Raw genomic sequence first — 26451 nt, forward strand, 5'->3', positions numbered from 1 at the left:
CCAGATGGACACTGGAGTGCTAGCTTAGACTGACACTTGACTTGGCTGGCAGCTTCATAGATGCCTACAAGCTACGGCTAAACTCTGCACTGCTTCCAAATGCAAAATGCCTTTCCAAAGGCTTTGCTTTTTTTTTTTTTTTTTTCTAGCAAAGCACAAAGTCTAAGTCATATCTGATCACTGTAAACAAAATGTCTTGTGTCTCTAGTTCGCCGGCTAGTTAGTGAAATTAGTTGGTTACAATAAGTACGGTCTTGTCAGGTTCATTCCCCCACTGAGCTTTATTTGTCTGGGCTGCTGTACAGTAAATGTAAACCTGTTTCACTCCACATAAAACGTCATTATCAACATTTTTGCAGGCACTGATTCCTTTAAATGTGCTTAAATACAAAATTTTGAATGCACATCTGCATATTTTATTAAAGACCTTCACAAACGATTACTCTTTTCTTTTAACAATCTTTGTTACTACAGTTGTGCTGTAGCATGAAAGCCAGATTTCTAACATGACAGATAAAATAATTTACTTCTTGAAAAATCCCCAATCTCCATTACCAACAAACATATAAAAAGTAGTTCACTATCAGGATGTGATAACATTATTAGTTAATGAAATATATAGGGGCATAAATTTTGATTAAATATGAGCAATTGGTTTTGGATTTGATTAAATCAGTTTTTTTTTCCTAATAAAGAGACTGACAAGGAGTGAGAAACAAATACCATGTCATATATTGCCTTTAATGTTTTATGTATTCGTTGATAACTGTGTCTCTCTGTTGATCTTTTGTACACCCTGAACTGACCAAAGAGAGATAAGGGGAAAAGACATTAGATGTGGCAAGAGAAGGATTTAGGAAAGGGAGGAGTGAGGAAAGATGCAGCAACCGATAAGACGCACAGCACCCTGGAATATTACGCTAAGCCTGACTGATGTTCAAAGGTTTTACTATGCCACTTCATTGAGACCTATGCATGTTCACATCAAAGTGCACCAGACTGATGCATTTTGCTGCTGAAATAATAATAATAATGATGATAAAACTCCCCCAAGAGAGGATGCGCATGTTCTCAAATCCTTGACAGGACTTTCACACGTCATAAAACATGCATACACACATAACCATCCACCTGATTTCTATATCACTGTGTGTGTCTACAATGGTGTCATCCCAATTATGTGTGTTGCCCTCACAGCTGACAGACGTTCCGCACACCAAACGCACCGACTGTGTATCAAAGACGGCTGCGTTTGGCAGGTCGGTATGATTTTTATAATGTCATCATGTCACGGCAAATTAGGCGGCGTGTCTGGCTGCACAAAAAGCCTTATTTCCTCACATTAGCATCAGATCTTCCCAAAACAGATACATAAGTGCTCGGGCTTTGTCACCAGAGATCTAAAAAAATTTTGGATGCAATCACGCCACGATATGCAAATGAGACTAGTGACGGGAAGAAAGTGCTGCAAACAGTCTGCATGTGTATTTAAATATGTACATACACCCACGTGAGATACATGATACGCATTTTCAGGTATGAACACGCAGCAATGCAAAGTGGCAGTGACATGGGCAGTGTGTCCTTTGTGTGTGTGTGTGTGTGTGTGTGTGTGTGTGTGTGTGGCTGCTCAGTACTCACGGTTGGCAGAGCTTGATGAGGTCCTGGTCGGTGGTCCCGGGGGGCAGGCCTCGGATATACAGGTTGGTTTTACTCAGCTGCTCCGCCCCTCCCTGGCTGCAGCTGTTGGTGCTGGGGCTGGGAGGAGCCATGGGATGAGGGGGTGGAGCATAGGGCTGCTGGGAAAACACAGAAGAGGGGGAGAGAAACGATATAAAACCACTGCAAAAACCTTTGACGTGAAAAATGAAAACAGAGGCGCGCTTACTTTTCAACAAAAACACTGCAAATGTTGTGGACAGCACAGAGTCAAATGGAAGAGTTAAACAGGTGTGTGCGATGACGTGTGTAACAAAAAGTCACGGTTAATAACTTGATCAAACTTTTGGAGGCACAGGAAGACCGTTTGAGAAAACAAGTGGGAAAAATAAACACTACTAATTCAAAATCATTGCAGTTATTAGACTGTGGCAACAGAGAGGAGACGAGATTGGGGTCACTTCAAAATGAAAACATATTCTGCCCATTATCGGATATTAATGAGCAAAAAAAAAAAAAAAAAAAAAAAAAAAAAATCCAGAAAACAAACTTTTTCATTAAACTTGAGTCAGATGTAATAGGAAAACAAATATTGAGAAAATATTGTCTCTCCATGGGAATTAGCGTTTGTAGTGTTTCCCGGTGCCTGTAACAGTTTTAAATGATGCCAACTTCCTGCTTACTATTCATACGCTCAAAAACCAATTTCATTACACTGTAAAACAATTTACACCTCCAAGGGTGTGATATCTTGATGCAGCCACCCCCACTAGTCTATTTCTGAGACATCTCAATATGAGCTTCTTTTTTCAATATAATTCCCTCATTTCCAAAGAGTATTCAAAGTGTATTAAATATGTCACTCTGCCTCTTTCTTTTCTCCCACTCTCTCTTTCTGCTGCTCTCTCTCTCCCCCATCCCCGCTCTCCTCCTGTGCCTGTTGTGCTGTTAGTGTGGATTTATGGCCTAGGAGTCAGGGCCCCCCGCTCACAGCCCATTTATATCTCTATTGCAGGGACGCTGCGCATGACAGAGAGAGAGGGCTGGGGCCCTGTGGGCATGAGGGGAGAGAGAGTATAAGATAGAGAGAGGGAGAGGGAGGTAGCGAGAGAGAGAGAGAGAGAGAGAGCGAGAGAGACGATGCACACTGCAATAAAGTAAGTGAATGATGGATGGAAGACTAGGGTGAAAAAAAATGGTAGGGGAGAGAGAGGGACATGACTAAATGCCACCACCAGCTCCAGTTAACCACGTTAACCCCTTAGCCTCCCCAGAGAGAGCCACTCCAAGACCTCCTGCCATGCGGTAAAACACACACACACACACACATTAAAACATGCACGCTTGCCCACACGCACAAAATGCACCGACACACACACACTCACACCATTAGCCCTGCATACCGCCCCTCACGTTAGCAGCGGCTGGCGAAGCATGGCTGATTTGATGAGCTATTTTGAGTGTGTGTGCCAGGCCAGCGTGTTGCCTCCCACTCCTCAGACAAAGAGCCGGGGTCCCTGGAGCGTGAAGAGGGAGCCACGTCCATCAATGGACGGCCAATTACCACGCTGAGCTAACTGGAACTGATGGGCAGCCACTCACTGTGCTGGACACACACGGGTAGGTTTCTGTGCGCACACGCTCATGCACGTGCGCGTACGTGCACCCGCGAACACGCATCCGTGGAAGGAAACACACGGAGCCAAGCATACGCACACATGTCCACATGCAGAAAACTATTTAGAAACACCGATTTCACACTTAAGTCAACGCAGGCAGGCACAGTGAAGCTCACAACGCGCAGACAGACTGACACACGGGCACACACACACACACACAACTACACTTCATCAATCTGGCAGACTGGGCATCACACAGTCAGACTTGGTAGCTCTGGTGGTACAAAGTGGTGTGAATAAAGCAGCACTACCCTCTGGTCATTGATATTGCTGGTTATCCGTGCTGCGGTAGGAGAGAGGAATCTTGAGCTCCTGAGCGCTGCATGAGAGTTATTTTCTCCCATTGACAGTCTTTGGCACACACACACACACACACACACACACACACACACACAGACGCAGTTCGAGTCTCAACTCCGAGGTTGTTGCATTCACCTTCCCCTCCCTTCCCGTCTCAGTTTTTTTTTTTTTTTTCTTTTTCTTTCTCGGTACACAGTACTTCAAATTTTACACACTATACTTAACGTACACCGTGACACACAATTTACATGCAAATTCACCCGCACAAACTGGCAATACTGTAAAGAGTAGACGACTACGCTGAAGGTTAATTGAAAGTCTCTGTCTCCCTCTCTCTCTCTTTTTCAGGCTCTCTTTCTCTCCCTCCCTCAATCTCACCCCTCCAGTAATACTGTGCATAGCCCTCCTCCTCCTCCTCCTCCTCCTCCTCCTCCTCCTCCTCCTCCCCCTCCTCCCTGGGCTCCAGACTTGGCTAGCATCCTGGGCTTTGGAATTCATGTGTCCCGCCCTATCGATTTGCTTTCATTTTTTAAGGTCAGAAGCTGAAATCTTACACAATGAGGCATGGAGGGTCAAAACCAGCCCATTACTTACAGTGCTGGGCGAGAGACAGAGAGGGAGGATATCCAAGTGAAAGAAGAAAGAAAGGCCGGAAGAGTCCCCAAGGATGAGGAATGGGAAGGGTGCTGAAGGTCTCAGAGGACCGGTGACTGCTAGGTGGATGTGTGAGACGGGGTTTGTGAGTTTAAGGGCCCATTTATATGTAATTTGTACGCAGCACAAGAATATAGTAAGTTTTTCCAACCCCTTTACCCTGTCCTAAAACTGGCATGCGGTGTCTCGAGACTCCATTGAAATAGTAATACCAACAAATGCCCCCAACCACAAGTCGAGTTTTCTCTGAGCACTTTTTCCAAGTCGGGCTGACTCTAAGCTCCGCCAACATCCTTAACCTTAAAAAAACTGGCTTCAGTGACTCCCCTCACACCCAAGAGTCACTGCGCAATGGCAGACTTGCTAAAGCAAAGCAACATCTCCACAACAAGACAAGCATTTCAAAGCCTAAAAAACAAACGTGACGTTAACCTTTGGCCACCAAAATCTAATAAGTTCATTCCTTCAGTCCCAATGGCTGTATGGACGGACAATCAGAAAACATAATGCCTCCGGCCACGGCCTTCACCGGCACGGAGGCATAAGAACATTTAAGACAAAATGAACCTGTTGATTTTATCTGTACTGAATTTAGAAAACTGCAGCTGCATAGCTAATTCTATTTAGTTTTAAAATTCCCATCCCATAATTTGCTTAGCTTACAAATGCTAACATCCATTTAAAGTAAAATTCATTACAACTAATTGCAGCCTTTACAAAAGGTAATAAATTAGAGAGGACTATCTACCTTAATCTAGTAAACTGTCCATCATAGTGGCAAAGCAAACATTAGCACGCATTACAGGCTTTCCTCTGTATAATGCCACCACCTGGATGCATTAGCCTTTCTGAAGGATGCTTTGTAATGTTTGTCCCTTTTTAGTCACTGTATAACATGACGGGTGGGAGGGAGGTAGTGGTTTAGGCTGCGTCCATGCCATACGGGAAGAAGGGTAAGTTAGGTAGGAAAGACCCAATTGCTACAACTTGAATAAGAATAATAAACTTTATTTATTTACATAGCACTTAAACATAAAATGCTAAAGTCAGTTACACAGTCACAGTTCTTTAAGTCTATATCAGAAGGTAACATTAATGCTATTACACTGTTATTTTAAGAAAATTATGTTCAGTTTTGTGATACGCAGAGTTGGTTTGTGATTGAAAAGTATGAAAAAGGCATTAATTTGGAATTTATTTATCTTTCACTATGGGATGGGACTGATATAAAAATGCAGCTACTTATACGTTATTTACAGCCTATAGGCTATATCGGGGTGTTCAGATTCCTCGTTGTAATTACCAGTCGGATATTTCTGCAAGCATTTTATTTAAAAGGCGTTTGCTCTTTGAATAAATTTTGTCGTGTCTGCCTCCTAGTGACAGAAATTGATTATTGTAGCTTTACGGCTTGCTAAAAGCTCGGTGCAAAAACACCCACAAAAATAGACTAATTTATAAGCCTGCAGAGATGAAAACCAGGTATAGCCAGAACGTTTTTCTATTTTGTTATTTTCTAACAAAATGCACCAATCACCTCTTTCTGCGCACAAGAATCTAATTTTTCCAAAAATCAATTCAGCCAACTGTTGAGCTTGTGTGTATGTTAATTCTCTTTCTTCACGTAAATACACTGAATTTGGGAGTCGTATTTCAGGAGCTGTATGTGAACCTGTGCATGCGTGGGTATGAAAGTAGCATGCATGCGACTGATTGCTGCCCGAACACACAAACACACTCACATGTTCACACACAGCGGAGCCAAAAGTGGCTCCCCTTCTTCTGCCTTCTCATTCCCCCCCCTTGGCCTCCTCCTGTTCGCCCCACTGGAGGTTAATAACCAGGCTTGTTTCTCTTTCTGGATGGTTCTGTGACTGCTGTTTACCCTCAGCCTGTCATCCTGTAAGATCCAGCTTCTCAAATATATAATAAATACAGGCTTCACGTGTCAGCATGATGGGGATTGAATACAGCACTTGACAAAGGGTATTTCAGCAAGAGAGGGAATGAGAGAAGGAGGGAGAGAGAGGGAAAGAGAGCAAGACAAATATAAAAGAGAGAGAGACAAGGGAAGGGAAGAGAAACAGAGAGAGGAGGGAAGGTGGGAGGGCAAGAAAGAGAGTGTGAGAGAGTAGGTGGTTATGACTCTTCAAAAACCTCCAGGTGGTAAATGAGAAAAACCTCCATTCTCCCTCCTCCCTACCCAGCTGTGACATGCAGCTACAGCGGCTTGCTGGGGATTTCAATTTGCCGTGCTGTATTTTAGACGGAATGGTTTACACAGGCCCAATTTACTGAGCCAGCCATGCAGGGGGGTTCACAGCCTCCGTGACATGCCAGGGAATGTTTATGAGTGTATTAAGTGCGGATGATAAATCTATCGTACACTATATAGGCTGAGGGTACGCAGCGCTGTGCTGTATATTCACACACCCGCACAAGGACAATACACACATTTCTTTGGTCTGCAGCTGACCCTTTCTGTCACTGGGAGTAATGGTAATACATAGACCTGAAGCGGTGTGTGAATCTTGTGTATTTGTGTGTTCGACTACATACTAACAAGTATGGATTCTCTGTGTGTTTGTGTGTGCGTGTGTGTGTTTGCAGTGCAGCCCTGTTTCTGTGCATAAGCCATTTTTAACCGCGGCTGGATCAAACCATGACAAAATAAAAGATAGAAAAACACGCATTCTGAAAAACCCATCCCGACCAATAATCACAGTGTGCGGCGACTTAGATCCCACACCATGCATCCCAAATCCATGAATGTGTTTATGATAAGACAACTCGGTAGCGATCAGCTGAATTGCGCCCGGCAGGCTAGTTTTCCCAAGTTGATCTTATCTTTACGTGAGGCTGTTTTTTTCTTTATAGCATTCAAAATATGTCTCGCATGTACTGTTTTGCTTTTTGTTCACTTGTTAGTGTCTGGAGCAAACAAAATTATATAGTGTGTGTGTGTGTGCATGTGTGTGAATGTATGTATCAAGCATGACGTTTGTGTTCATTTTTCCAAATCTCTCCTTCAGATATCTGTATTTGCAGCTTGCAATGGAGGGAGTAAGTAAGCAGCTTTACTTTTTGCACCCTTAAAAAAGGGGAAACATATTTGTGTGTGCACGAGGTTTGCCAAATAAAGAGAGGGGCAGTCACAGTGGTAATTGGTATGAAAGCAGGGCTGTGGCTTCCCTGCCTCTCTTCCTTCCTCTCTGCACTTTGCAGGGCTGGGCAGGGCTGTGACTGGAGGAGAGGCGGCTGTGCACCAGCGTGGTAATTGGCTCTGATTTATAGGAGGCCACAGCAGCCAGGGAGAGCTAGCTCAACACTGGCAAAGGGCCAGGCACAGCCATGCTGTCAATATCAGAAAACAAACCCGACCCAACCCAGCCCCCTATGGCCAGACCACTGCTTTTTGAGATCAGCTGTCACACTGGAGGGCGTGCATGTGTTTGCGTGCATGTGTATTTGTGTCTGCGGGTGTGTGCTTACAGCGAGTCACTCCAGAAAAAAAAAACTGCCATATAAAATGACAAGCAGTCTTTTTAAATTGAAGCAAAAAAAAAACCTCCCAGCTCATCCTTCATTAATTCATGCTGGCAAAATCTCTGCAAAGACTCTTAAAGACAAGCATAGTCCCCGAGGCATCCCTTCCAAACTGCCAGAACTAACAGCTAGCTCGGCGGTCGGCTGCATTCACAGCAGCCTCTAAGCACGGGAGGAACACAAATCCCCCATCCATCCTGGATAGCTGCTTCCAAACCTTTAGCCCTTAAACATGTGTTCGGAGAACCGCAGCCACATCTCAATGCAGAAAGAGGGGGAAAGGATGTAGAGAGAGAGACTGAGAAGGAAAGGGAGTTATTGCTTATCCTCCTTTTGACTTCCATTCTCTCTCTCTCTTTCTCCGCCTATGCTTGTCGAGGTAAACCCATAGCCAGAGGAGTGAATAGCAAATCATTTCCAACTCGCCTGGGAATGTAACTGCTGCTGATTCTACAGCCAATGTCTCCTAATAGGGAAGACTGAGAGCTCTCTGTATGCAGGGGGGAATGACAGAGCGCAGGCGGGAGGAAGGCGGAGGAGAGGCAGAGTAAAGTGTAGCGACGGGGAGATAAAGTAAAAGATAAAGCAATGGAGGGGTTTGAGGTTAGAGCCTTAGAGAAAAGCAAAAACAGAAAATATTTAGGTGGGAAGAGAGCGCAAAAAAATACAAACATAAATGAGAAGAGATACAAAGAGAGAGAGAGCGAGAAAGAATGAGCCAGTCATTGTGACTGCCTCATTCTCCACTAGCCTCCGGGCGACCATCCTCACTAAAAAAAAAAAAAAACAACAAAAAAACAAAAAGCCCTGGGATCTGGGATGCGAGTAAGGCCACACTGCGTGGACAACAACACAGAGTAGCTATTTTTAAATATGCTGATTGGCCCATGTAGGGTTTCTCTTTCTAAGCAGGAAATGAAGCACTCCCCCTCTATCTCCCTCTTTCTTTCCTTTTCTCTGCGTTACCTCTTCCCTTTCCTCTGTCTGTATCGCTGGCTCCTTCTCTTTCACTTTTTTTTCTACTCTCCTCTTCTCACTCTTTCTCTCTTGGGATGATAAGAGCGGGATGTTGGCTTCCATGTCAGGACCCATGTGTCTGGATTTAGAGACCCAGAGTTTAAATCGAGGCCATCTCTTTCCCAGGGGGGGGAGATGGGATGTATACAAATTATCTGACGGAGAAGTCAAGAGTTATGGAGGTAAACAACACATGCTTTATGCAGCTACACAGCCTGATTAAAAACCTAGCGTCAACTATGTCGGCTGCATAGGGCCGACATGATAGGACATCATAGCAAACGGCATTGGCGCTGTAAAAGAACAAGGCTGTTGCTTTAAGATACCAGCATGTTCATGAAATGCTTCCTTTCATATCGAGATATCCATCAGTAGGAAACAAAGTGGCATTTATGTCACAAAATAACATTAAATCGGGTAACATGAGAGTCAATGCCATTCGGAAAAAAACATCTGTGTTATTGACTATTAAGCGTTTGACGTCAAAAAATAGCATATGGATGGGATTATCGTGATCTTGGAACAAATGAGTCATTTTTGAAAAGGATATTTAGTTTGGTTTTTTATTACTATTATTATGTACTTGATAAACATCGACATGGAGGGTGAGGGGTAACATGTGAAATCATGTTTAACAAAATAAAATGCAAACAAATGTGCCTTGCTATCCTTAACACACATCTGCGTAATATGGAAATGTAAATCCAGTCTGGCTCTTGCTTAAGATTTTGTAAAGACAAAATCGATGGTTAAGGATGTTAGGATTTTTGTTGCCCAGGTAGAGAGATAATTATTAGTATTGTATTTATTACCATGTTTAAATATTGGAATTATGAGTTCTTGGCTCCCGATGTCAGGGAAATGACCAGCAGTTACCATAAGGCTAAATAATCTCAATATGGAAGTGCTAAATTTAAGATTTGAGTATTTTAGTATTTCATTTAAAATGTTGTTAGCACCACTGGCCTGGATTTTAGTCAGTAATTCTTTAAAGAGTCTAAAAGGTCCATGTTATTTTTTTTATAAAGGATTCTGTAGTTTGATCCTTGTGCGTCCATTTTCAATCTTTATTGCTATACAGGTTCTCAAAATGTTGTTTTTTTTTTTTTTTTTTTTAACAACCAGTTACTCCACTTGAAGTTTCCCCAAAAAATAGTTTGTGCCGATGGACTCAATCACATCAAGTCGGTGAGGTATATGGTTTTCTTTCCTGGTTCTGACTGGATTCATTTAGTGTTACTGAAGAACATGGTCAGGGAATTTGGGGTGCTAAGTTTTATTTATTTATTTTCTATATGTTTGTCAGTGAATTTCCTATCTAAAAATCTGCAATCAGTGTGGAACCATTATTCATTGGCTGACTTTTTTGGTCCTCGGTATACTTACTAAAATTAGACAGATGTGCTGCATTGTGAGATGTGCTGTTAATGTCCTGTACAACCTTGTTGACACCTTCAGTGCTATGGGGACATGAGGCATCTACAGTAATGATCTATCTAGTAGGTAGACAGACTCTCCCTCACCCCATCGTAATCTCTCTCTTCAATTCATTTCAATTCACTAAGCTTTACTGGCTTGTTATCTAGTACTGCCAAAGCGTGAACATATTGTTCATGTGTACATACAAATTAAATGATATCAGAAACTGAGAAACATTAGAAATAGAAATGGTACAGTCAGTAGGCGATTTGATGAAATTAAACATTGAAATTAAACAGTGTCATCTCTCCTCGGATGGCAAATGAGCCAGCTCCGCCCCTGCGTTACATCCCAATCCTGAGAATGTGATTTGTCAAAATTGTCAAATTTCCCATTAAATACACACGCCCATTACCACTTATCTTATTTCATCTGATTTCTGTGACCCATGCTGATGGCTAGTCTTACACTAGTCTTGGCTGTCAGGAGAACATTGTGTACATCACCTGTGTGATCAAAACAACAATTTTCATATCTTACAGAAGTAATTAAATACAATGAACTATTCAGCTGCATGATGGCATTTATAGTTACCTATAAATGCCATCATGGTAAATATGTAAATATGTAAATATGCATAAAGGCAGGATATATTGCAGGATAAACTTTGGCCATTATTCCTTGGCGCTAAGGAAAAGAGTCTGTTTTTAACCAGGCAAACAAACTGATGACATTTGAAAAAGATAATAGTTTTAATGAGTATGCAAATAATATAATGGGTCTTGCACTTTTGTACTGTTTGTTTTTTACCTACACATTGTTCATACCGATGCTGCTTTGCACAGTGTCGTAACACTTACTCACTGCTGCTGTACTGTACCACATTGCATTTTGTGTTAATAATTTATTTGTTTATTATGTGAAGCACTTTGCAACTTCTGGTTTGCAACTCCTGCTTCAAGGAATCATTTAAAGAGAGTTTGGACGTGGGGCTTATATTGACAGACCAAGCACCAAATACCTCAATACCGATAGTGTGATGATATTGTAAGGATGACGACTTGTGCTTTCATGAGATAATTACACACAAGAGGTTTTTGATAAACAATCATTAGTAATGTGGATATGAGCAGTTTAATAAGTTCACAAAATTGCGTTCCTTTAACTGTAATGCAGCTTTTAAAATTAGGAAAAGACAACACTTTTGCCAATTTTACCTCAATTTTATATCAGTTTTGCAATCTACAAAATCCTAGATGATATTTAGTCTCAATTCACAGAGTCTTTATGGTATTGATTTATCTTCCAGGCCAAGTGGGTTGTATACACACTTTGATTACAAACAATTAACAGCCTCGGGATGCGATTTTATGCAGACAGGAACTCTCAAAGTGGTATAAAGTCTATCAGTGAACTGCCTCTTCAGTATGAAGAATGTGAAAATAACTTTGGTAAATGTTACTTTAAGCTAATAGCTCAACCTCAGCAAGATCCATTTCACCTCCAATTCTTGTTGATTTTCTGCAAAGTGGTGAGTACCCCTGGAGCAAACACACACTTCCTGTCTCTATACAGTACACGAGCTCCATAGGAGACAGACGGAGCGCACTGCATTTACACCGAGCAGGTTAGTCACCAGGCCCACACAAAAATCTGCATGAGCCTCTGTGTTTATACCACCCCACTGACAATCATAAACTCGGTTCGTCGCGGACATTAACAGTCAACCGGTGTTTAGGTGACATGACCAGGGATGAAGTGTGTTTGTGGAGGGCGATTACGACAGTTTGGCTGTGAGCACGGCGACCGCTGTGGAGGGATCGGTAAGAAAAAAAGGCAGAGAGCGAGCCATGGGCAGAGCCAAAGTGAAACTCAATGGACATAAATATTTGGGCTGATTTGTCATCATTATGGCCAGCTGGGTCTCCTTGCAAGCTAGCTAGCGTGGGAGTGGAGGCTGCAGGATGGATGGAGTGAGAGAGTGGGAGGAGAAACGCACAAGTTAAAGACAGACTGAACAAGAAACAGAGAGCGAGAGAGAGAGAGAGAATGGGAAATAGGGAAAACGAGACAGACTGAAAGAAAAGAGAAGGTGCCAGACCTCTGTCTCCAGCTGAGTTTCCCCCTAATGTCGGGCTGAGTGTACCAGCGGTGCTGCCACAGACACCCAAATGTCCTAGTGCTGTTGTAATTTCACTGGATTGGAGACATTTTTTCCACACTGAAACTGATTTACGAAGACAAAACTAGCACGTAGCAACGAAATGGCTTATCATGACATGCAACTTGGTTACATGCAATCTTTTAAGCATATAATGTGTTTTGCATCCATGAATCCTGCCCTGCAAAAATAAATACGTATGCATGTGCAACTGATATGGTCAATTAACGTGGAGCTTTGGTGAATGGTTCCAATACCAGAAACTGAGGAATCAACGATAAATCACGGCTACACTCTGCAATTTCAAAAGGACAGCCGTAATAAAAAAGATTTGGGGTGCTGATGGAACAGTTCAGACGAAAAAAAAAAACAAAACAAAACTGTGTCTATCTGCCCAAAATGAGTGCAAATTAGGGACGGACAGATACGGTTTGCCAGTGTTTTTTGGCAGGAAAGAGTCCCCTGTGAAACTCTTCGGCCACGTGGGCTGTGGATTATGTCAGGTATCAGTGTCATTGTTTTTGGAATGAGCCGCTGCTGTTGAGTTTTTCACATGTCAGATTTTGATGATTTGAGTTCCACAGATGAATACCAGTCAAGCACCACTGTATCGGAGTGCTGGAGGACACGAGAGACCACACCAAATCACACAGAATCAGTCTGGATGGTTAGACTGCACTAAAGGCGTAAACAGGAAAATATCTTTTTTTTCGGTGAACTGCTCCTTTAAATTAACGAGCTTCTCTGACAGGTCTGCTAAATTGAAATTAAAAATGTTACTATATTGCCAGTCATTGTGTGCGAGTGAAAATGTTTGATTTTTTTCTTGACCTCAAAATTGCATCCAACAAAACCTCTATTTTGTGGGTTTTTTTTTTGTCTTCTTCTTCTTTTTCAAATTTGAATGAGCCTTGCCCCAAATACTTGAGGTCATTTTTAGCCATTAGAGCATTAAGCTGAATGGCAAGGCCTCTGCTCCCACAAGATTTGCACCCAAAGGACCCTCACGGGATACTTCCATTTATGTGTAAAACAGAGCAACAGATACTAGAAAAAGAGAGCAACAGGCAGAATGCAACCACAGAGAACAAGGATCTGTCTTTTTTTCTTTCTCCTCCACTCCACTCTCTCTCTTTCCCTCTCTCTCTCTCTCTAATTGGGCACATTCTTCAGGAGTCAGTTATGTTTCTCACAGGAAGTCTAAGCACAAACAGAGGGCTGTGGAAGATGGAGGGAGGAGAGAGAGAGTGGGAGGGTAGGAGGGTGGGGAGGGGGTAGCTCACTTCAGTGTGACCTGTCTCTCTTTGAGACAAATGTCAATCCAGTCACGCACATGGGACTGGCAGCCCGCCTTCAGCTACACTAACACATGGAGGAGAGAGAGAGAGAGAGAGAGAGAGAGAGAGAGAGAGAGAGAGAGAGAGAGAGAGAGAGAGAGAGAGAGAGAGAGAGAGAGAGAGATGCAATTAAACAAACACAAACATACACACTTAGGCAATGATGCTCTTCCGCCATTAAGAACAATGCCTCTTTCCTCCTTCCCCCTCCTTCATAGTTCTCAAAAATGTGCCTCCCATCTACTCTTGCACATATACATCTGTCAGCACCCACTTCCCCACACACTCAGACACACACACACACACACAAACTTTCATGCAAACTCTCACTAGGGCTGCCCTCTGAAAGTCAGAGTCAGCTATTCAAATCATCTATCACAGGCCCTCCTGCGGTTGACTGAGCAGTTTGACTTGACTTTTGTTTTCTTAAGACAGTCAGTGTTGGTTGCAGCTTCATAAAAAAGCAGAAAATGTAGCCTGTTTCTGCCAAGATGCACCTTCAATAACACAGTGGCAAGCAACAGGACACTGTCATCCATAGCGGTCCCATACTATTTATATTATCTCTGGTTAAAATAGAGAGAAGAAAAAAAAATACTCAAAAGAAGAAAAAATTATAGGTGAAACACTGAGACGACCATAAATGTGATGTGCGTAATTTGCGTAGTAATTTAATCATTTACATTTTCTAAGATTTACAAAGTTACAAAGTTATAACAGCTTTATTTAACCAAATGTGCCAGTCTGCTGTGTCACTGTTCTGTCTTTTCCTATTCCAACAAAAGCACACTGTAATCGATATGCATATATAATGCATATCTCTTAGCCTAAAACACTTTTAGAAATTTTCAGTGCTCAAATGTGTTTGTGTGACTCTGCTGCATTTGACTGAGTGCTTTGGTTATAATTAATGTGGTCTATAAAAACGGAAGTTTTTTCTAAATGCATTTCCCAAATGCCACAACGTCTATGAACTGAAAAAAAAAAGGATAAATAAAATAACAAATATTTAAATCATCAAACTGAACAGCTAAATCTGAGTCAGTTGCAGCCCAAGTTACCACCCACTTCCCTGTATTCACGCACACACACACACACACACGCACAATTATACACACTCCTAACTTATTCTGCCTCCACCAGCTTTTGTATGTGGGTCCTAACTCCTTGATTGACTATAGTATCCAAAAGAGTGACTGCCTGGCCACCTGACTGGCTGATGAGCTTATGAGAGTTATTACTGAAGTGTGGAGGATGCCAGAGGGAGAGAGAGAGGGCCACACAGAGCGACAAAAAGAGAGAGAGAGAGAAAGAGAGAGAGAGAGAGAGAGAGAGAGAGAGAGAGAGAGGATAGATTGATAGAGAGTAAGCGAGGGCTGTCCCAATATGCTATTTGTTACGCCATCCTCCAGACAAACAAATTTACGTCCCCCCTTCCAGAAGGTCAACTGTGCTCAAATTCATAAATAAGGCTGTAATTGGTGCAGGAGCAGCAGAGAGTCTCAAAGGCCACTAGCAACCAACCACCTTAGTCCATGAATTACTGCCTGACACTGACTGAAGTGTGAGTGCGTGTGTGTGTGTGAGGGAGAGAGGAAGCTTGACTATGTACCTGCAGCCATACGTTACAGGTGCTGGGTAATGTGTCTGTATGATTGAGTGATATTAATATTACCATTACAAATAGTTCACTCACATTCGGCCTATTCTTCATGCTGCAGAATACTGCAAACAGGAAATGCCAAGGAAATGCTACGCTACACTGAAACTATTATCAGGCCTTACAGGCGACGGCGGTCACAGTGTGGATGTGGCTACACGTGCTATCTTTGGTGTACCGGTGTTTCTATTCTGCCCCTTGTTGCATGTTTTGTCTGCATGTGTATGTGAGTGCATGTGTGTGTGTGTGCGCTTGTGTGTGTGTGTGTGAGTGTGAGTGTGTAGCTTCTTTGTAGAAAGCCTCTCCATCCAATTAAGCCAGAGTAAAGCAAGAGAGGAGACATTGTGCTCCTCTATACTTTTCTGACACTGCCTGTAAAATGTGTGGTGCACACGGGAAAACACACACACACACACACACACACACACACAAAAACACATGCACACGCACACGCACACAAACACACACCGCAAAAAAAAAAAAAAAGAAAGAAAGAAAACCACAGATAATCAAAGGTGTAGTGGGGCAAGGTGTAGAGGCATCCATACACAATGAGTATGAACAAATACAAGAGTAAAATACATGCACACAAAAGTACACACAAACATAACTCTGAAAAAAAAAAAAAAAAAAAAAAAAAAGAAATCTCACATGAATGCAGAAAGGTATGGAAATATGCACAGGAAAGAACACACATCCTGTCTCCTTTGAATATTCAGTTTTCTTTCACATGCAAAGTAGTTGCACTGGGTCTGGAATGTCACTTTTGGCCCCCAAGGAATAAATTCACTGAAGCGTCTATGACAATCGCCAGACTAAATGCTGGCACTGAACGCCAGCCGCGGTTGTGGCAGGAAGGCTTGAAACAGCCATGACAAATCAGCTTGGGAAAGAATAGTGCGTTTGTCATAGTTTATAGGGGTATTTTATGACATACATCTGAAAAACATATCCAAGGATTTAGTGCATGGCTCCGGACCAAACAGGCCGTATTCCTTCGTTACCCAAAGCGAGCCAAATCAGATGAACAAGTAGGAACAGGAGCAAGGCAGCGAGCGCGACACTATTATCACAACTCTTCAATCTGGATCCAAGTAAAAACAAGCGGGACTGTATGGGAGCGGAATGAAAAAAAAAACAAAACAAAACAAAACAAAACAAAACAAAACATCCAGCCTGACAGTCATCATAATTTTAAACAAATACTGAATCAAAACATTTGCATTGAGAATGCTATCCATCACCTGAAAGCATCAATCTGCATTAAATTAACATCCCAAAATACTGTCTAAATACAACACATTTTGAAATCATCACACCTCTAGGAATTGTAAGACAAACATTGCTCTTTTGCGGCATTAATTTTGACTCAGAGCTCATTAAAAAACAGCTCTGACTTGGGAAAAAAAAACCAAAAAAAAAACTTAATCATCATCCACTTCAGAATTACAAGTTGGAAATCTGGGTATTTCAGAGCTCTATTTTCTCCAATTTTAACTCCAGTGACATTGGAGTACACAAAACACAATGATAAAAATAAATTAAGAAACAATTCAATTAAAAATTAAATTTAATTAAATCCGTTTAACTGAGTTTATGGACAGTTTAAGTCAATAGTGCTGCACAGACTGTTGGTATGCAGTATGCAAATGCAGATTCCTCCTCCAGTGGGCATCCTTTTTTCCTGAGATGACACCACGAACGTGTTGTTGGAGGACAGAAATTTACGAGGTGGAAAATCTGAGTTGCATTCGAGTTGAATTGAGCACATTTGTCCTGATCAAATCATCTCCCCAGCTGATTTGCAAACCCTTGCTAAATTAGTTAAGGTCATAAATTCCTTTACCTTTACTACAATTTAACAAAACTGTTCCTTCAAGCGAGCATTTTGCCATTTACAGTGACTTTGTTGCAGGCCTGGATGAGATCTCATTTGGCACAGTGTCGTGTGCTGCAGACTAAAGTGCAATAGTGCACTTTAGTCATTGAATCAACTTCACAACTATTTTAATTTAGCACAGCATTAAATTACCACCACTTTCACCTTGATTAGACATGGAACCACACTGACATCACTTCACCACCTAACTGGTGCACTTTGACCAGGTATTAAAGCTTCTTCACACCCTAAGTGGCTTGCTTTATCTATACACTCAAATTCTGCCACCGCCAAACCACCGTACTTTGTACTATTTTCTAACTATCCTGCTTCCAGCCTTCTAACCCTCTATCACTGAATCCATCCCCTGCTAGTCCTTCTTCATCCCTCCATCTCTTCACCTCGTCCAATCCCTTCAGTCAGCTCTGATCTATCTCTAAATCCATCCCAATCCTCATCTGGCTGCTTGTCCTCCATTTCTCCTTCTTTCTTCTCCTTTCTTCCTCAAGCTCCCCCCTCCCTCGTCCTCCTACGCCTCGGCATAGCCTCTCCTCCTTTTGTACATTCCCTTTCTCCTCCCTCTCCGTCAGCCATCGGGGAGTTTCTGCATGGTGCTGAGCAGAGTTTAGTAGGCCAAAGAAGATGCTGTGCCAGATTCTGTGCAGCGTGTTAAGCAACGAACCCCCTCGAAGGAATATCACCATTACTCAACACAAAAACCCCTGCATCTGCCCGCCTCCTCAGGCCTGAGCTCACATACTGCAAGTCTGCCGTCACTGGCAGACAGCGAGGAAAGGGAGGGGATCATTTTACTCAGGGTCGACGTGAGAACAATACCGCATTATAACATCTCTGGAAGCACTGCTCGCAATCCTGCTTCTGTGAACCTCGATATGTCACACCAAGAGAGACAAGTGATCAAAGATGCGCCAAGAAAAGAGAGCTTTACACATCACGAGGGAACCTCAAACGTGATTTCTTCCCCGTTGTTAAGTTTTATAGTATTTTTATATTCATCAGTCTACTTCAGTATTTATATTCATAACAGGTGTTTTCAGTATTTCTGTTGGTGCGGCACATTGGCATCCCCGCTGAGTTAGTGACCCTTCAGAAGCGCCTCTCCGAGTGATTTAAAGGAAGAGTGTCAGCCTCTTCTAGGCAGCCCATCCAAGCGCTGTCTATCCCATGACTTACTGGAAACCAAAGGGGAATGATCTGTGCTTCCCAGCTCTCACAAGCAGAGTTCAATCGGTGCGGGTGTGGAGCTTTATCCAAAAGTGTCACAACTGTGTGATAAATAAAGTCAGCACTGTCGGGCAGCCAGCCTGAGCGAGAGATGCAAGAAATAAGGAAGAGAGGGAGAGCGTGAGAGCGAGAAGGCGAGAAACAGGACAGAGAGAGAGACAGACACACAGAGAGAGAGCAAAAGATGGATAGGGATGCAGACCTCTGCCAATGGAGAAAAGGTGCAGTGTTTGAGTCGTCCAGCCCTTGGTAGTGTGATTTATTCATGAGATAAGTCACCATGGCTGTGGAACAGGAGAGTGTAAGGGTTTAATGTTTCCCTCTTGCCTGAGTGCTTGCCTCAGTGACTCAGGCCTGCCGTGCCCTCCCAAAGCCGGCGGAAGAGTTTACTGAGTCCTACATTTGAACACAGTAAGGGACCAGGGACAGTATAGATAAACACTGGCCATATGGGTGGGTGCAGTGTACAACTAGTCAGTCTTTTCTTACATCTGCAAAGTTAAAGTTATTAATTCTTAACCAATTTACCCATGAAACTATATGTGAAAGTCTACATTGTGTACACAACGACGCTTATGAAAATACAGGTTCAGATTTGATTCACCAAAATTCCTATGTGGCTCTGCTGGGAACGTGTGAGTGTCTACCCCCATGGTGTTTTTCTCCACTTAGCTTCTCCATGTGTATCTATTCACAAAGTTTATCAGAATAGGAGCGCTAATCTAGGATCAAAGTGCAGGCTGAATGACCATAAGTCTCAGTTTAAGATGTGCAATGGTCCCCGATCAGCGATCTTGTGCCGAGACGCTTTATGAATCAAAGCCAAGGATTACGGTCCTTTCCTCCTGGATAGCAATTGTTCAAAGCGGTTTTAAATGGATCTTGTACTGATATGCTCCCAATGCAGGAGACTTTCTGGAAACAGCAAGAGTAGCCATAGCAAAAAATGGCTTTTTCACTTTTGCAAATTAAAGAATGGCACTCGTTTTAACATGTTTTTGTTAACATATCACCCTTGACTATAATGAACATATTTTTGAAAGCAAAGAAAAACAGTTATTGAGACATAAATAATATTCTATATACTATTAATTACAATATGATGAATAATATACTCTAGTATCATCTCTGAATTAATGACCATGCCAATTTGATTTAATAAATGGTACAATGCAATTAACAGTAATAAACTGTCTCACAAGAGGTATCCTAAGGCATCTTATTCATTACCAGACACTTCAAACTCTGTACAGAACTCCTTCGATAAAAAACACAATTTAGTTTCTACATTCTTTTCAGTACTTTGCTTTCCCAGCCCTACATTATATTTTCATAAGCCATGGCAAATTGTGAAGAGACATCAAAGATGAAAATCAGCGGTGGTCTGGCCCATTGTGCTTGCTAAAAGGTTTCTAAACTATTTATTTACCCTCCAATGGAGTCTTTCCATGAGACGATAGCAGTGGACTATTATTGTGGTGTGTGGCCCTCCATTCTCTGCTGAATGTGTGGGGCTGGGCTCTGAGGGAACAGCGCTTGCTCCATTGTACTGCGGCACAGATTACCACATGAACAGGAAGCTCCTTGGCTCAGTCGTCCGCCAGCACCAGACCCCCTCTTAAATACCCAAGACAGCAGACTCATTGTGGGATGAATATGGACGGGTCGGCCCACGACCATGGATGCGTCATTACCATGACAATGAGCCTCATGCAGCGTTTTTAAAAAAATTTATTTTATTTTAGACGAAACTGCGGACAAGAGGGAGGCAAGGCATGCCACACAGAAAGCAGCCGTCAGACCAGGGTGGCCTTCCTTCATTTGTGGTTGAAAAAGAATGGGAAGGAAATGCATAATTAATCAATTACAGGCTGCTTCATGCCCTGCAGGCAGCCCAACTTATCTCGCTTCCATCCCATTGGCCCCAGGACACTCTGCCAAGCATATTTTAAGACTCATCTCCAGACTCATCGATCTGCTAATCTGTTTCGGCTGCCAAAGTAGAACTGAACTATGGTAAAGTAGTATAGAGCTTCTCCGTCTTATGCAGGTATTCCACTTTCTGACAAGGAATCCACAGTGAAACAATTGCTTCCTGAAGGGCATGGGGTGATGAGGCTACACTTGAAATAAAAAGAAAGGCAGGCAGGCAAAGAGAACGATAGCAGATAGCCAGCTTGATATTGAGTCTGCAGTGAAAGCTACAGCTGGATAGCAGGTGAAGAGCAGGGACTGTAGATAATGAGGTTGAGGCACGATTTGCAGAAGTAAACAACTTGTGGACTGGGGACTCAGAGACATGCATCCTTGGTCCCAGAGATTCAGATCCCAGATTTCGTCTGCACTCTCTGAACTTATGCTTTGTCGTGAAGGAGAGTTTATTGTTGTCTAGACCTAACAATCACAGACCATGTCCAGCAGGAAGACTAAATGGATGCGAGCGAAGAGAAAGGCACTAAATACTTAGCAACAGCAGCCATCTCCAGCACCGAGGGATCTGATGCTTTAGGCACTGGTGCTTCTGAGTGATGCTATTTTTGTTTCCCGCAACTAAATTTAGATAACAGAGTAAGCCAAAAATGTGATTTGACGGTAACCGTGTTTGCTGGTAGGCAACATTGTCTGGTTTAACATCATTATAGTGACCTGTTGGGGTATCAGTTGCTGTGGCATTCTTGTAAGACAGCTATGGTTCAAATGTCTCTTCATTTTACACCTGTAGTGAATCTATATGAGTAATTTATGTTGTCATTGGGTATATGTTTGAATGGCCATATACTGTATAGAAAAACAGGAAGGAACAGAGAAAAAAACCCTTTTATTCTTAGTGTAAAATCAACACTAGAACAGTGTTTATTTAAGTCCAAGTACATTCAACACTATGATATCTTAACCCCAGGCAGACCTAAGCAATATCAGTCTATGCAGTACTGTGTCACATTGCCTTGGTATCTTCCTGTTTAATGAAAGGCAGATTATAATTTTATGGTAGAATGCAGCATAAATGTAATGTAAAGAATGGATGTAAATAACGTGGCGGCACTTATATTGAAGCTTTTACACTGCGTATTCATATGCTGCGCTGATAAACGTGTCATTAAATTCCCATACACCATACAGCATCACCTACGATCAACCAGAGTGTGCTTAGACTTGCCGCAAAATTAAGATTCCTGGGCAGCTATGCAACACCTACACAGCAAGCCTTTTCAGATACGATTATCCATCAAGAAGGAATATATTGTGTGCTACATGAATTCAGCTTTTCAATCAGTTTTGCGACATTATTGTGATGTCTATAGCCACCTGTGCAGTGATTAATCTGCTCTGGGATTCTGAAAATTGCTGCTGTTTCATGTTGTACTTGAATGTGTAAAAGAGTAAAAAGAGGAAACTGAGTAAAAAAGACGGAAACAGACAGATCAAGAGACGCTTACTTCTTTGTCATTTTTGGACTCAAGGTCTCGGTATCTCTCACTTGCTTCAGTTAGGCATGTCTGTGCTCAGCATTGTGTGTGTGTGTGTGTGTGTGTGTGTGTCTCACACACAGAGGTGCACTGATAAACGAGAGAAACAGTGCTCTTGTGTGAGCGTTAAACTATTCTGGCCTGGTGCTTATTCAGAAACAAGGGAGCAGCAGTGAAGAAAACATTGAATGTAATGCCAGCTAAAGGGCATTCGAGCTATTCTGGTGACAAACAGGACCATGGCTAATGTATATTACCAACAGAGATCGAGCCAGCCATTTCTGAGTGCAGGCAGGCAGGCAAACAGGCAGCCAGGCCCACTATTTAAAGACATCTGAGCATTCTTTAAAGTGCCAGCGTTCTCTTCTTACCTCATTCCCTGCAGCTGAACAATAAATAACTAAATCACAGCACACTTAAAAGCCCCGTCGTGCCACAATACCCACATATCTCCCTCTCTCCATAGTCCCACTCCTCTCTTAACTGCTCTAAATGATTTCAATTCCGGGGAAAAAAAAAAAGTCATTCACATAAAGTAATCAGTCTGAGCTCACTCTCCTTCCCTCCACCGGACTTATTTGACAACTCTGCTACATTAGACAGCCCACTGGTGAAAAGAAAAAAAAAAAGAAATAAATAAAAGAAATGCATCCAATTATTTGTGCATAATGATAGCTGTTATCCAGTGAAGCAGAGACTTCCAGACAAAGCAGTTCCCCTCTCTCTCTAATGCATCTTAAGTACTGACAATTGCCAAGAGTCACATTTGACGGGCACCTAATTTTGCAGCGTTGCTGTCATTCCTCAAGAGTTATGGCCCACTGGCACTGTCTCAAAGACTTATTAATGGTAAGGTGATGGTGCAGGGGAACATTCATTTGGTGTTCCCCCAAAAAGGCATTCACATTGGCAGGCCTTGGCCAGCGCTATGTCAGGGTCATGTTTCGGGCACTGGAGCTAGCTGGAGCGCTGGATGGAGAGTTAACGAGGAGGCTTCCCCCCGGTATATGGCCGCCAAGACCTTCTATACAGACATGCTCTCAAGGTTCACAGCGCCTCATTGCCTTAGCTACTACTAAGCAATAAATTCTACAAGAGGAATGAATTGCTTGACCTTGAGGGTAGCCAGTGTTGGTAGTCGCAATCTAACACTGTACATTATCCTCTCCATCTCTCTTTTTTTTTCACAAATACATGTACTGCTGAATAAATCCTGCATTTATCCAATATGTTGTTTTGAGTTTAATTAAAATCGCCTCAAAACCAAAAACCTGGAGCACAGAATCCTGCATGGCATGTGTAATTATAATGGCGTTACAGCAGTACACTATGGATGCAGACAGCTAATGCATTAAAAGGCGATGCAGCTGCAGTGCTCAGGTGCCCTGCTTTGCTCTCTTGCTCTCCGCCACTGCTCATTGTCGATGGGCCTCTCTTAATAATTCATGGCCTGTAAGAATTGGCAGGCACTAATTGGTGGGCAGGCTTAATACTCCCAGCACTGCTGGGACCAAAAACAAAAGCAGTTGGCTGTTTTTTTCCAGGCAAACTGAGAAAGAATTGACTCGCCTCTCTTTGGTTTCAAGTTAAAAGGCCTCCCTTGAAATCCAAGTAGCCCCTTGAAGCAGACCAAGTTGTGGGTGCGGGCACAAGCTACTGGGGGCAACAAGTAGTGTCACTGTGAGCTGGGGTAAAAAGGACACCTTTCAAGTGTATTCAGATAGATTGTGAGCTGACGATGATGCTGCTGCATAATGCATTGACGTCTGTTCAGCAATTAGTAATCACAGGCTGAAGCTTTGGGGAATACCTTTTCCATCCATGTATTATGTATTATGTATTATGCATTTATGCATTTATACAAGAAGGTATGTATAAGATTGTACAAAAAAATAAGAAAAAAGACTCTTTGCCCTGCCTGACTTTGGTGGCCAGAGCTTAGGACCAACACCAGCTGACAAGGCATCAGTTTGCTGAGGACAGTCAAGGGTAAAAGACCGAACATGATGTTGAAGAGATGAGATTTGTGATAGAGCCACTAAAATGAACTCATAAGATCACTGTGTGCATGCATGTGTGTGTATGTGTGCATATGTGTGTGTATATGTCCTAATTTATTGCATAGGGCATGAATCATGTTCCCGGTGCTATTAGTCTGACATGTTCCCTCAGGGTTGGACATAAACACACACACAGATGTCCAGTCCTTTAATAACTGTCACTTTAGTCTCTCAGTGGATTCCCTTGGAACAAAGTCACTGTAATTTTTGCTCAAGAAAACCTTCTCCATTCATTTATCACACTTTTTCCTCTAATCACTCCACTATTGCACTCTAATTATTTGGAAATCTCAAGTCACCAACCGTGGTGGAATAAGCAACTCAGCAAACTATCTACTCTCCGTAGCCACAGATTGAAGAGTCTCAGCAGGTTGCTGATGCCTCATCGTCATTTTCCTTGTCTCACTCCCCTTAGAGGCAGACACAATTGCTCTGACTTGTTTTCAATTTCATTGTATTGGTGCTACGAGCACTCCCCACTGTATACATCTCTTTCATTGTCATCCTTTCAGTTGAGCTTTGGCTCTTTTCTTCCTTTCGTTGGGTGTCTATATCCATGTCTGAGTCCTTTTGTTTCTTATCTGCTCTCCTGTCCTCATCCCACTGCTTTCTGTCACCGTCTCAATTCCTGTCACTGTCTCTAGGGCTGGGCGACATATTGATATTATATCGAAATTGTGATATGAGACTAAATATCACCTGGGATCTTTGATATCATAATATTGTGATCTGGTAAAGAGTTGCCTTTTCCTGTTTTTAAAGGCTGTAGCACAGCAAAGGGATATAGTTTTCTGAAGTTAATAGATTGTTATAGCTGTTATATTATTTGCCTCCATCTGCTTGGTTATCATATCCACATTACTAATAAGAATCTCATTGTTTAAATTATTTGTGAAAGTACCAATAGTCATCCTTACAATATCAGCACAATATCGATATTGAGGAATTCAGTCAAAAATATTGTGATATATGATTTTGTCCATCACACCGGCCCTAGTTGTCTCCTTACCTTTCTTTTCCTCAATATTCTCTTTTCCAATTTTTCTAACAGTCCGACTTGAGTCCAGTCTTGGGAAACCCGGGTGTGTGTTTAAGTCACTTGCCTAGTTGTTATTCCGAGAGTTCGGCTGAGGCTCAGGAAGTAACAGATCCAAGCACCCGCTGGACAGCAGGGCAGAGAGAGACAGAGGAAGTGTGCATGTGTGTGTGTCTCTAAGTAAGACGCAGAGAGGGAAGCGAGAAAGTAAGAGAGAGACCTTCACCTGATGCTTTTCACCTTGAGAGCCTGCTGACGATCCACTTGCAAGCCGCACCGTGCGTCTGCTGCCCTCTGTCCCTCCCTCTTTCTCTGCCTCCCTGCATTTGCTTTTATCGAATTACAGGGGTGTAGGCGCACCCTGCGCCGCGTTTAAAACAGCACTAATGCATCCCAGCGTGAGGTAGGATGGCTGTGTCATAGCTGGCGTGTTCCAGACAATTACCACCAACAACGACAGCAAAGGGCCCAAATGGAGAGGAAACAAATAGGTGTGGAGGAGCATTACTCTGGATGACTCATTAAACAGCCCAAGCTATCATGCCCAGTGTGATTTCAGCTTCCCTCAAAATGACTTAACTATGTCATTTGTCTGTAGCCATCGATTTCTCCCTCCCCGCCTCGTAATTGGAAGAAGAGTAAGTGTAACCCGAAACCTCAGGAGATGAGAGCAGACATTTTAGGACGATAAAATCATCGTCTTCAAGGGTGGGGAATTGTTGATTCTAGAATGATTTGACATGACTCAGCAGTAATTTAATGTATCATGTAGTCCTATTGATTTGATTGGAATTCAGTGTTTCACTGCATCACATGATCCTACTGATTTGCTGTGGCTTCATGTTTGTCACTTGAGTCACTTCATAACAGAACCAATGTTCATTTTGAGACACATTTTGCGATTTAGAGTAGTCATCTTTCATAGTAGAACTAATTAGTAATCAGTTATCTAATTACGTATTAGAGAGAATAATTACTTTTTTTAAGCAACTCCTACAAAACTGGATGTCGTCAAAGTTCACTGCAAGGAGTTTAGTTTTAGTTATCATTTATTCAAGGTGTTTTGGTCAGTCTTCGTCATCCTCCTTTGCTTGACAATTGTGACAAACACTTCAGTTATCATACAGTTTTCTCGTTTCCGACTCCATCTAATCAAAGGCTGGGGAGCGGGAGAGCCTAATGTGATTCAACAGTTGTGCCGCCACAGCCGCTGAGCCAAAAGAGCCTCCTAACCTGTGTCATTGCGGGTGAAAACAAACCAGCTTTTATTAGAGGGAGGGTAGACGCTTTGGAGGAGGTGGGGGCAAAGTTATCAAACAGGGCTGCTAAAAC

The 26451-nt window shown here is 42.5% G+C and overlaps 1 protein-coding gene across 6 annotated transcripts in view; it reads right to left on the bottom strand.

Annotated features, from left to right (window-relative positions):
• The window catches only part of rbms3 (RNA binding motif, single stranded interacting protein), a 300019-nt gene that overhangs the window by 167316 nt on the left and 106252 nt on the right, over positions 1-26451 (bottom strand). For 4 of the 6 annotated variants that reach the window (XM_030063193.1, XM_030063192.1, XM_030063195.1 and 1 more), the window contains one exon: positions 1642-1799. In XM_030063193.1, coding sequence (XP_029919053.1) covers positions 1642-1799 — 158 coding nt within the window. The remainder of the gene's footprint in view (positions 1-1641; positions 1800-26451) is intronic. The other 2 variants (XM_030063194.1, XM_030063197.1) reach the window with 1 other exon arrangement.

The sequence above is a fragment of the Myripristis murdjan genome, chromosome 11 (assembly GCF_902150065.1).
Source record: "Myripristis murdjan chromosome 11, fMyrMur1.1, whole genome shotgun sequence".
NCBI lineage: Eukaryota > Metazoa > Chordata > Actinopteri > Holocentriformes > Holocentridae > Myripristis > Myripristis murdjan.